General features: G+C 41.4%; 1 protein-coding gene across 2 annotated transcripts in view; it reads right to left on the reverse strand.

The window, feature by feature from the left end:
- SLC1A2 (solute carrier family 1 member 2) overlaps positions 1-13197 on the reverse strand; it is a 112505-nt gene that overhangs the window by 32056 nt on the left and 67252 nt on the right. The window contains exons 7-8 of one of the 2 annotated variants that reach the window (XM_082410494.1): positions 11122-11248; positions 3475-3708 (exon numbers count right to left, since the gene is read on the reverse strand). In XM_082410494.1, coding sequence (XP_082266620.1) covers positions 3475-3708; positions 11122-11248 — 361 coding nt within the window. The remainder of the gene's footprint in view (positions 1-3474; positions 3709-11121; positions 11249-13197) is intronic. The other variant, XM_082410495.1, reaches the window with a different exon arrangement.

A 13197-nucleotide genomic window follows, 5' to 3' on the forward strand; every position in this document is an offset into this window, starting at 1 on the left:
GGGAGAAAAGTGTGGAGTCTGCCCTCATTCACATGCTGGGGTGCCATCGTACCTGGCTTGCTGCCCCAGCTGTTTTAATGAGAAGTTAGTGTCCCTTTATTCCTCTCTCACGCACTCCCAGCCCTTTCCTAAGACCCCTTTGAGGTTACCAGGACACCATGACTGGTCTGAAATGGCTGCGTGGCTATGGTTGGCAGCTGAATTCTCATCAGTATGAATCTTAGGACACTGCTGGGAGGACTGGAATATATCCATTATTATCACTGCATTCATTTTCCCACAGTGTCATCAAAGGGTCTTTAGACAATTCAACAGATTGGAGAAAACAACTGGTAAGGCATGAAAATATTCTTAATGTCACTACTGGACAGGCTTTGTGTCTTAAAAATCCATATGTACCCTATCAGTCCAAACTGGGACTTGAGAATTTTAACTCTTTCCGGTGTTGACAGGCTGACATTCAGACATTGTTTTTTTGGTTCCTGCCTCAGTGGCCATATGACAGTCTTCAAACGTTGCTAATAATAAGTGTCTGGTACTTGAGATTCTTCTTTTTTTTAATCCAGATTAGTTTTAACAGCACACTCGGAAGTCAGAGGGATGCAGAGAGACGTGTCGCAGGCCATCCCCACTCCATTCAGCTGCCCTGACACCAGCCTCTGTGCCTATTGAGAAAACGGGGTCAACCCTTCCCCTGCACATCCTCATTCAGTCCAGCGTCTGAGGAGGTGGAAAGTATATTTAGCGCTGGCTGTCCCAGGGCTTTCCCCCTGTGGTCATAATGGCAAATAAACCCTGAGTTAATTCTTAGTACGTGACTCCTGCTACAGTGACTTGTTTTAAAAAGAAATTCCTCATCTAGGCAAAAGCCACATTTTAACCAAAGCTTAAAACCATATTTTTTTTCAGATGAAATACAGGGCAAGGGGGAAATATGAGTCTAATGTTTGTGGTCTTGGTCAGATAACCCAAGAATTTGTCTTTGATTTAAATATGATTTGGGGTTTTCCCTATGCTTTTAAGATTTACCTTTGTCTTATAAAGGGACTAGGATAATTGTCTAGTCATTCAAAAGAAAAGGTAATGATAATATTTTGTAATAGTGTAGATATCAAAACCATAAAGGTATTGGAAGAAAATATAAAGTTATATTTTATAATCTTTGGCGGAAAAGATATTCCTAAGCAAAATCAAAGTTCTAAATACCAAAGGAAAACACTGACGACTTTGACTACATACAAATTAAAACCTGCTAGTGGCAAAAAGCGCTGTAAGTTTTTAAGACAAATGTCAAGTGAAGGGGGACACTATTTACAACATATGACACATGAGTTGATATCTCTATACATGTAGAGAGCTGAAAACCAATCAGGAAAGGATAAACACCCCAACAGGAAATTAAGCTCACAAACAATTCACAGGGCAGAGGAGGGGAGGGAAGGATGGTCAAAAAGTACATAAAAAACATGTTTTCCCTTCGCTAGTAATCAAAATAACTCAAATTCAGTGAGATCACTTTTCTCCAATAGGATTTGAAAGTATTAAAGTGACAGATAATGTTCAGTGTTGATGAGCAGGTGGGTAAAGGCACACTCGTATGCCCAGTTAGTGGGTACATAAACAAATGTACTTTTCTAAATAGTAATCTGGTGATATGTTTCAAAACCATCAGGGTGCTTACCACTGGATTCAGAAATTCCACTTCTAGAAATTTATCCTGAGGGGATCACCAGACATCCTTGCAGAAATGTATTTACAAGGATGCTTGTCACAGCCCTGTTTAATAGACAAGGTTTAAATGTACATTTGGGGTGGGGGATGTATTGTAGTACCCACAGTATATTATTATGAAGTTTAAAAATAGTAGTAATAGATATGTAGTAATAGTTATAGTAAGAGCTATATTAATAGATATAACTTTTATGATATGTTGACCAGTGAAAATAGCAGTGTACAATATCTATACATAATAAGAACTGGAAATGTACATAACTGTAAAGATTAACAAAAAGGTTACTACCAGTTATCAGTGGTGTTGCCCATTTTTTTTCCTCCAAAATTTTATACACTGTCTGAACTTCTTCATAATGACCAAATACCATGCTCATAACCAGAAATCAAAAATAAAACTAAACATGATTGTTTTCATTTTTGAAAAAAAAGTTAACTTTTTCACCAAAAAGAGAAAATCTTTATGGATAGAGATACTTAGCGATAAGAAATGTATAGGACCAGGAAGGAAAAAGGAAATTTTGAAGTGTTTCCCTTCATCTTGGGAAACTGAATGCAGAACCTAGATCTCCCAAATTGTATACATTTTAGCTTTTTCTGAAACCTCACATTCTACTAGTACAGAATTCTCACTGATTTGCAAGATGGAAATATAATTTGGCTTTCCCAGGTTGTCACCACTATTGGCCTGTTAGGTCACTTAAGAAAAACCTGACTGACTGCTCAGTAGTTTGAAAAAAAAAAAAAAGCAGTCTCCCTGTGTCACAGAGCAGCTGCCTACCTGGCAGTGAGTGGTAATGGGTTCTGTAACAAGGACCTGTCAACCTGTGACTCCAGAGATAACGCTGAGCTATGGGTTGCAGAGTTTACTTGCCTCCCTGCCACCTGCTTTATGGCCTCAGTCTTTGTTTTGTGACCCAAGGATACACATGCAGACATAAAAGCAAATATTGCAGGCTGAAAGAATAAAACTCTCTTAGTCTTTGAAATTCTACATTGCTGGCTGTTTCTTATGTATCTGTTTTTTTGTTGGGTTGTTGGTTTTATTTTTGCTAAATTCAGTCCAAGATGATATCAAAAAAAAAAAAAGAGGTTTTTTTGCTTGCATATCTGGAGTCCTCACTGGCTTCTGGGAGGCACTGGGACTAGGTAATGAAGAAGCAACTGACTCTCGGTCAATGTTAAGTCAAATCAATGCCAACCTGACTTTCCTCAAAATCAATGGGGCAGAATAGTCCATTACAGGTTCAAAGACTTGTCTGATTTCCGGTTTGTTTGAAAAATCTCACCTACCCTACCGTTTACCCTGCAAAACCTTGTTCTCCTACTTTTGAAAAATTATTCCAATACAGTGATATAATAGCCTTTCTCAAATCACAGGTGAGAGAATTTCTTAAATAAAATAACATCCTGTTACACCCTTTTGGAAAACATTTAAAACTGAACTAATGCTATATGTGGCAAATTATGCCTAGAGATGAATAGCATGTATTCACCTGGGAAACAATATGAGATCATAGTTCTAAGACAGCTGCATACCAGCAAAGAGTTCATCAGAACGCTTAAAAGTTCCTAAAAGGAGCAAAGAATCTAAAGTGTTCCACTTTTTCAAAAATATTTTAAAAATATGTGAAAAGTGTTCTCACTGAACGCTCTGATGGGAAGGTTTTGAAAAAGAGGAAGTGACAAAGAAGTAAAAGGAATGAGCAGAGAGAAACAACAGTGATTTCTTGCATTCTCTACCTGGAAGCGGTACCCAGGGCAGTGATCCAAGCTTGGAAAATTCCAGCAAAAAAGGAGAAAGGGTTTTTCCTGGTCACTAGAAAGTAAATCAAGGGGAGAAAGATGCCCCCATGGATGATGAGGCCGACAATCACCGTGATCATGTACATCCCCAGTTGTCTAGCGACCACTTCTAAGTCCTTGATTGCAATGATCTTCCCACAAATTAGGCAGGCGATACCTAGGGGAGAGTACCTGAAAAACATAAAAGAAAAAAAAAAAAAGCATTGAAGAGCTGGTGATGGGATTCAGAATTTAAATCAGGGCCCTCCTTCGTACCACACGCTGAGGAAAACCCTTTGCATTCCTGTACAGAGTGTTGCCAAAAGAGGACCATGAGATTCGATAGATGCTATATTTTCCTTCCGACTAACCGCATTATCTGAAATATCTCCTATGGACCTGGTGGCCCCTGCTTTGATGAAAAATCCCAAGGCAAACTTTGTTGCTCAGGTAATTTTTTAGGGCTAAAGGAGACACGCTTTACCACCTCTTAAGGAAGCAGCAAGATAAAAGTCGAGGGACACCCAGGTTACATCTTTGAGAATCTTATTTGATTTCTCTGTTCCAGATCTCCTTCCTCGAAAATTGAGAATAAATTTAGAGCTTCTCAGAAAGCTCATTAGAGTTTCACCAATTTACAAACACTGGTGTTTGTAAATAGTGCTTTGTTTTTGCCTTGGAAGGAATCTAGGAAATACATTGAGAGAGAGAGAGAGAGAGAGAGAGAGAGAGCTGCCCAAACAAGAAAACCATCTGAGCCAAGAAGCATGTTTAGAGAAATGTGGTTTTATTACTTCCAAGTCTGAAAGTGTTTCTTTCCATACCTACTCCAACAGTCATGCTGGCTGCCATTCATCGTGTCCCAAGAATAGGGGGAGACATCCACACACTTAATTCTTACAAAAACCCTAAAACCAAGGAATCATTATGCCGGTTTGGCAAATGAGGAAATTGAGGTTTGGAAAAGTTAAATAACTGACCCAAGACCATGAAAACAAGAAGGAGGAGGAGGATAATCTCAGATGTGTGAAACTCTACCACTGGGGGTTTTCATCCCTACCAACCAAACCACTTCCTTGAAGGAGCAATTGTAGCTTTTTGTACATAAGCAGACAAATTGTTCTCTACCAATCTATCCTAAAATAGACTTATTTTATATTTCTATATTATTATTCTTTTATAGCATGCTTGGAAACAATCTACTGTTGTCCTCACTCTTGAGTCAGCTAACCATGCTCTCTCTCACCTTGGGTATACTTTTTGCACGTTTGGCAATACCCTTTTTTTATTGCCTAATCTGGTGGTGTTGGAGCATGAACTTGTTCAGCCTGTAACACTTCTGACTGAAATGAAGATGTTTGTGGGAACGTTGACACCTTATTAAGAATTATGAACATATTTGAAAGAAAGTCTGTGGGGCAAATGAAGTCACGCTCCCAGCCTGGGGAGGGGAGTCAGGAAAAAGAGAGGGCCAGCAAGCAGATTTGGTGGATTTTGTTTTTTCAGTTGTGTTTGGAGCAAAAGCACTTCCTGGGTTAAAGCAAAGCCATGAGGAGTAGAGGAGAGTCATATACACAATTACACGAGACATGGAGCTTGTCCAGCCACTTACCAGCTATATGACCTTGGTTAGTGACTTATTCCCATTTTACAGATGTGCAAGTCGAGGCTTAGAGAGGCTACCTGCAACCTCATGGGATTGCTGTGAGGATTATGCTTTTGAACATGCATATGTATGCACTAGCAAAAGTCCCTCCCCCATCCCTGTCAGTGCCATTAGTTCTCTGACTCCTGACACAGGAGTCCCCTGCAGGTTCTGTTTTCACACATCTACCCCATGTCCCCTCATCACCTATGCGTAATGAGTCAAGTCTGGGTTGAAGAGGTTTTCTAAGGCATCTCACGGGCTACTTCCACCCAACTGCGGATGTTTTTACGTCCAAACTATTTTCTCAAGAGGAATCTTCTCCTGAAAGAGCTGATTTGTAACTGACACTAAGTAGTTAAAACATGAGCGTAGTTACTCTCCCTGAGGAGCATCTAGCCTGTAGTCTCCCTTTCTCCGTTCCTGGAGGTGAAGGCTGGCGATGTTTGAGGGCTGCTTCCCCAGGAATTAGGGAGTCGAGTCATTAAACCTTTGGCTTTCTCACCATTTTATATTTTCTTGCTGTGCCCATAGTCACAACATCTCATAGATCAGTCGGGTGGTCTCAGGGGCCAGCTCTGTGTTCCCTGAGATTGTAAACAACTAAGCAGAATGCATTTTCTGATAAAACCAACAAGCATCTAGCTTCATAAACCAAGAGACTAATTCTTTCCCAAGCACCAATCACCCCTTAGAGATCTCCAGAAAAACACAAATACAAGCTGTTTTGGGTGCCATTCAATTTTCCTGCTCTTCTAGGACAAGCGATTTGTAGAAGGGAGAGAAAATGTTTTCAAGGCTCTTTGCCAAGCAAGACCAGCTATAGAGACCCCTGGAGAACACATCTGCCAGAACCAAATGTTAGAGAGAGGTAACAGGTTATCTCCAGAGTACTCAGCTCGCTGGGAGAAACCTGAGTCCCCACTATAAATGGACAGTGCCATTCAAAGGCCAGAAGGTAGAGTGTTAGGGTAAATAAATATGGCAAGCAGGGGCCCTAGTTAACCCAAACACTTTGGTCTCTGGAACTAGAATGAGCATTAATTAGGACAGGGAAAGAGACTTTTTTTTTAGGGTCATTACTTCCCTGCACCTGTTTTCAAAGCAGGTAGTTTAAGCCTCCACTCAGGAGCTGGAGCTTCTGAGTTCCTGGGTTTCCATATTAATGAATTACCTTGTTGGAAATATACTCAATGGGAAAGAAAAGGCAAATGTTCAGGGCTCAAGGTCACCATTTAAAGTTTCTGAGATGAAGCAAACAAAGCCATAAACTAAACTGTATAAAGAGGCTGAGAGCTCCCGAGTGTTCTGAAGCCAAGTGATGCCCAGTAATTGTTGGACCTGTTTCCAATAAATTAGAAGGACATAACTACAGAGCTGGGAGAGGGAATGGCTCCCATGCTGCCCTGAGACTGGCTATATCCTCAGCTCTGGGCTTCATTTTCAAAGCCACTGATTCATCCAGGACTGGCCTGTAGCATCTTTTTCTTACTGTTGCATCACCCATTCTTGCCTCTGCCCACTTTGCACCTCCGTCCTTGTCATCCTAAGGTTCCAGCCAAGATGCCCCCTCAGGTCTGCTCCCTACTCCACAAACAGACCATCCACAGCACTAACATACCCCGAACTCAGTCAGTGCATCCGTAGACCCCTGCCCCAGAATTACCTGGCCTGCCTGAAACAATATGGATCCCCTGGACCCACCGCATACCTACTGAGTTAGAATTTCCTGGAGCTGGCCTTGGGACAGTTATATTTCAAACAAGTTCCCGGGTAATTCTGATGTGTTTGGAAATCAATGTTTCCAAATAAATCAATGTTTCCAGGAATAAAATCTGATCTGCAACTGATGAAATACAGATAGTCCTTGGTTAGTCTTTGGAAACCATTTACTTTTTATTTAGCTGCACCTTATTCAAGGCCTTTGGTTTTAACCCACTAAAGTGATAACTTTGGGACTTTCAGGCGTAGGACAGATGGTGGGCCAGACACCTGGAGTGGAGGTAAGCGGAGGGACTTTCTCAGTCCTGCCATAAAGCCACTCTGGTTCTGTCCCACATGTTGCCAACAGCAACACCACTCCGCCAGTTTGGGACAGATTTCGAGAGAACTCAAGAGTTGGAAGAGTCTGTCAGTAAAGACTTAAACATACATTCCAAGAGTTACCTAAGGTGCTCTCGGTACTCAGGGTAAGGAAGTAACACAAATCTCCACTTTCCCAGTCCACTTAGGGAAAGGTTCTGGCTATCCAAGAAGTGACTTTTGCTGAGAGTTACCATATGAGGATTAGAACTCTTCATCAGGATAGAGTGAAAGCCAGCCAGTTCATGGAGCCTCCAGGCTCCATTATATCACCAGCTCCTGAAATTGCTGTCGGCATGGAAGAGGTGCTCGAGTATTTAGGAAGTGAAGGAATGAATGGGTGGATGGATGGATGGTGGTGGTGGTGGGTTAACTGGGAGGGAGAATTGAAAGAGTGAGCAGAGATTTCACTTCTCACTTTATGTTTCTACGGTGGTGAGATTATGAAAAGTTTTACTTTCTATTTAAGTTTTGCAGATTTTGAAAAACATGTTTTAAAGCACTTCGCGAAAAACTGAGGATATGAAAATCACACCGAAATGAAGGTTTTTCTTTTCTTTTGGTGATTCAGAGGGCTTTGCAGGATTCTTAAGGAATTCACAAATACAGAGAAGCAAAGGGTTACGGATTGAATTGATAATAATGGTCATTACAGTGTAAAAACAATAATAATACTAGGTCATACAAAATGCTCAGACAGGTCCTGGCACATAGGAAATGCTCCATAACTATTGGTCACAATTGCACTTCATTCTCACAGCAACCCTATGATATGGATTCTATGATCAATCCATTTCACAGATCAGGATGAGGGGTTTAGCGTGTTTCTAACTTACCTAAAGTCACACAGCTAGTAAGAGGAGGATCCTGGGTTCAATCCAGTCTGAGGTCAGATGGAAGTTGATTTAGGTAATGCTTCTCTATAATTCCAATTACTTAGGCTGTGCAATGAGTTAACCTCTGTGCTTAGTTTTCTCCTCTGGAAAATAGGGCTCACCAAAGTACCTATTTTTGCTAGGTATTATTGTGAAAAATAAATGAGTCAATGCATGTAAAGTATTGGAATAGTATTAAGCATACAGCAGGAATCTGGTAAATCTTAATTGTGATTTAATAATAATTATAATATTATTATCTTCTCAATAATAGGTACAGGACAGTAATTGACAAAGTACTAAGCATATAGCAAGAATTTAATAATTCTGTTATAATTTTATAATAATTATTGTTAGAATAATAGTAATCTCCTCAAAGATGCATTTTGCTATTACTACTCTTCTTACTACCACGTAGAGAAGACTATGAAAGAACTCTGATGATTTAAGCTTTGAGGGTGTCAGTTAAGGAGTGGTTGGTTGTTTTATCCAGAACCTTCTCACACACATCGTTTTCACTTGCTGATGAGGCAGCTAAAGAATGAAAGAAATGTGTAGGATTGGCATCTCACGTCATATTACACCCTCCGGACTGTTGGCCTAGATGAGGTAACCCAACAGCTGTCAGAAACTGTTCCGTAGGTCCTATTCCTGACTCACAATTGCTCTTCATCTCCTGGGATATGATGCTAAATCTTTAGGAGATTTGGTTTCAGTGAAGAGGAAACTTCTCAATCCACACCCACTCCATCCCTGCAGAGAAGGGAGGCTACACTTTATCCCATGACTCATCTGATTTCCTAGAAGATTCCCTCCGCTTCAAGGGCTCAGTGGAAATGACAGTGGTGTGGATAAAGGAAGGAATCTTCATACATGACCCGCATCGCTGGCATCATAATACAGAAAAATGGACTGCATATTCAGAGCTAGGGTACTCACTCTGCTAGGAACTTTAGGAAATGAAGGCAGATCCTAAGGTTTAAAACCAAGAGGCCTAGTCTGCTTCATATATTACCATTTATTAATCTCTCAGCATGCTCAGAATGGCTTTAAAAGACTTTTAAAGTATTTTTACAGCATGACATCGTGTGTGACTTTAAATCTTCACACAAAAGAAATATTCAGAAATCTAGCATTGACTGGGAAGTTGAAGAATCAGTACAAGAATCGTAAAGAACACGCTATTGTACGAGCATCCTTTCCATGTTTCTAAAGTACAAGAAAGCAAGGACCAACACAAGCCAGACCTATTAAATATGGTTCATGAAATCATGGGAAACATCTTCTTGATCTAGGACCCTGGGGCCTTCAGCTAGCCCCCTCGTTCCTAAAGTTTTAATAAGAATTTACTACAGGCACATCATCATGTTTGGAGATAAAATACAAGTCGAGAACAGATTGTGCCCTTGTAAGTTGGGAGTAAGGGCCAAGGAAAGGAAGAGAGAACGAAGGTGGAATTTCAGGGGAAGACACGTAGAATCGGAGGAGGATCGGAGGCGGATTGGGAAGGCTGGTGGGGAGCACCGGAGAAGGAGGAGCCAGGGAATCTGTAACGCAGAATTCCTGTGGTGAACAGGACACACGTGTGGTTTGGTCTTATTTCTAGGCAGGCACACAGGACCGTCGTAGGGGTCTGAAATGAACGTATGTAAAAATCTTTCTGTCAGATAGATACCAGACACGAGAAGTTTCCAGTGACTGGAGGTGACACAGTTTCCTTGGTGAAGGAGAGAACACCTATGCTCTGGGCTACCCTGTACTTCAGAACCACTGACCATAAACACACAGGAAATGAAGTGGAGACAATATTGCTTACTTGATTCAAACAACAGCAAAAAAAACCCCACCCACTTACATATCAGAGATTTCGATATCAGCATAAACTCCAGCTCTTCCTCTTCCTAGCTGTCTACTCTTAAGCAAGTTAATTCACCTCAGTGAGCCTCAGTGGCCTTTTCTGTCAAATGGGAACCATAACACCATCTTCGCAGGGTTGTGGGGATTACAGTTGGTAGGTATGAAGCACTATCATGGCTCTTGGCAGATAAGAGGAAATCAATAAAAGATAGTTTTGATGATGACGGTGATCATGATGATGTTAAAGAATCAAGATTTAGTGTCTCTGGACCAGTTTTCTCTGCTGTAAAACCAGAGAGTGGGACCAGATTTCCAAGAGCCCTTACAGTTCTAATCTTTTGTGATTTCACTTTTTCTTGCATGGCCTGAGAACTGCCTTTTTTTTTTTTTTTTTTTTTTCTATATGAGTCACGAGTAACCCAGGTCTAAGGTGCATTGCTTTTGGACACCAGAATACTGGCGCAGCGGTTCTTCCATGCACCCTGGGTCATGCCATATCCCTGAGATCTTGGCCGTGTCTTAGTGTATCCTGATACTGCTCAGCTTCAGGACTACTAATTGTTTTTTTCAGCTTTTCTGTCCTTTCTTTTTTTTTTTTTTTTTTTTTAAGTCTTTTCTTCCAGGGCAGGGATGGAAGGGGCCATCCCTTTTTAATGTAAGGGGCCAAGTACTAAATAGTTTAGGCTTTGCAGGCTACACAGTCTTGGTCACAGCTACTCAACTCTGTCTTTTCGCCCAAAAGTAACCCTTGACAATACATGAACGAATTGGTATGGCTGGGTTCCAACAAAACTATTTATGGGCACTGAATGTGAATTTCACATAATTTTCACGTGTCGTGGAATAGTACTACTCTTTTGATTTTTTTTTTCAGTCAAATAAAAACATAAAACCCATTCTTAATTCACGGGCCATACAAAACAAATGGCAGATAAGATTTGGCCCACAGGCTATAGTTTTCCAGCCCATTTTCTAGTGAAAGCTCCAAAAAAGAGATTTTCATCCCTTTCTCAAAGTCTTTCTGGAGAGCCCTTTGCTTGGTTCATGCCTGCCCACTCTTTCCTGCTGGGAGGGCTCCAGTGCCCTCTGGCGACCCCAAGACCATCTCACAAGCCACCACCATGAAGTAAGAACAAGCCCACTTACCACATGATCATGATCACTAGCTTCATTACAATCTCATTCAAAATGTTGAAGAATTCCACCATCAGCTTGGCCTGCTCGCCCATCTTCCCCATGGCAATGCCGAAAGCAATGAAAAACCCTATCAGACCTGTTGGGTGAATCACAGGACACAGAAGGACAAATTACAAAGTATGTGTTTCTTCTCCCTTGTTCATTGCTATCCCCCATAATGAATGGAGCCACATTCTTACCACCTGTTACCCTATGAATTAGGCATTAAAAGACAAAAGCATTATGTTTCCCACTTTTCCCCTGGATAATTACGGCTTTCCTGAATACTTTCCACATGAGCAAGTTGAACTGCAAGCAGGTTAGTTGCTTGGAGAAAAGGAATTCATTTTCATTCCAAACGAAAAAGTACCCTCTTCTCTCTCCTCCTCACTTATGAAATCATGTGGAAGCAAATTCCATTAGTACATAGATTAAAGAAGGAAGGCTTGTTGGGACTTGGGGATTATCATACAAACTTTGGAGCCAATATTAGAAGAGCAGAGACCAATTAGCCAATTCAGTCTCTGCCAGGGTTATGTCTATATGATTTTGGTGTTATCCCAAGTTAATGCATGGCTGGTATGTTTCACTCTAGGAAAATCCTGAACATAAAATATTTTTCCTATTGCTGTGTGCCTAATTGGAGAAGGAGGAAGAATCTTGAAAAATCCAAGGGAAAGCAATGAAAAATCCAAAACAGTTGGGAAATCCCAAATGACCCAATTTGTTTGGATTTAACCTGTTATTTATTAATTCATCATCATTCTTTCCATGGTCAAAATGGTTACAACGCTTTCTTTTTTATTGTGGTTTTTTTTTTCAGGATCATAAAGTGAGAACGTAGTCTTTGTTGCTTCCTAGCCCCTTGGCCCTCTTCTCCCTTCACTTGATATCACTTGACTTCCATCTAAATGCAGCCCTCCTCCCCCCAGCCCCCAGGGTCAATCTAATCCCAGGCCAGGAGGATTTGAGGAACCCTGTCCCCACCTCTTGATGCTGGCATCAAATTGCACTAGGTCCTGGACCAAGCCCAACAGCCAACCTTGGGTCTTATTTCTATGTTACCTTTTACCTCATTCCCTGAGTATCTGTCCAGGGAACCTGCCTGATATGTTAGCTCCTCCAAGGCAAGACCTGGCTTTTCTCTCCCCATAATACTTTCTCTGGCACCGCTCTGTCCCACCCCTCTTCCTCAGCCTCTCACCCTGGAGTCTCACCCAGACCCTCCCAGGGACTGGGGCACACTACATGGCTAACGGATGTCCCTGTTACTGCCTGAAGGCTCTCCGAATTTCTGATAACCAGTCATCATGTGCCCCCCAGCTCCCAATCTGTTATTGCCAATCTTGGGGCTCCAACTCTGAAGACTTGTATTGTAATTGTCCCCTTGGCAACGGGCCCTTGCTTGCCCATCTGACTTTTTCTCTGACCTGCAGTATGGGCCATCCACTCTTCCCTCTCTCTCCCTCCTCTCCTTACACCTACCCTGTCCCACTTTGGCAGACTTCATTTCCAGTCCCTCCCTATTCCATCCAATTTCCTATTGCGTCCGTCCTTTTATGCCTGCAGTCTTGAGCTGTATCAAAGTAAATGATAGCATTATAATATGATTCTCTTAGGGGAAAATTCTTTCTGAACCTCTGCTTTTACCTTTCCTCTAGTCACCAAAACCACTCACCTCCCACACCAAGCACATGTCAACCCAGACTGTTCAACTACCCTTTGCTACCCTCAGCAAAAAGAATCTAGCACTTGCACTGAAATTGTTAATCCTTGGTATTTAATATTTCCCCTTTTTAGCTCTTGGCCAGAAAGATTAACTAGTGACTTACAAGTGAGTTATTGGCCATAAACACAAAGGCTTAATGAGAATTAGCGTGACCTAGAATCAGAGTGACAGGAGAGAGTGACCTAGTTCTGTGGTAATGGAGGAAATCAAATTCAGGCTCTCGTCAAGCCCATGGAGAGGAGTTTGCTAGGTGTGTGGTGAGCAATGATCTGTGAACATTCTGGCTGAGAATAGCTAGTATCACTTGGTTAATTCCA

This window comes from Balaenoptera physalus (assembly GCF_965194825.1).
Source record: "Balaenoptera physalus genome assembly, chromosome: 10".
Classification (NCBI taxonomy): domain Eukaryota; kingdom Metazoa; phylum Chordata; class Mammalia; order Artiodactyla; family Balaenopteridae; genus Balaenoptera; species Balaenoptera physalus.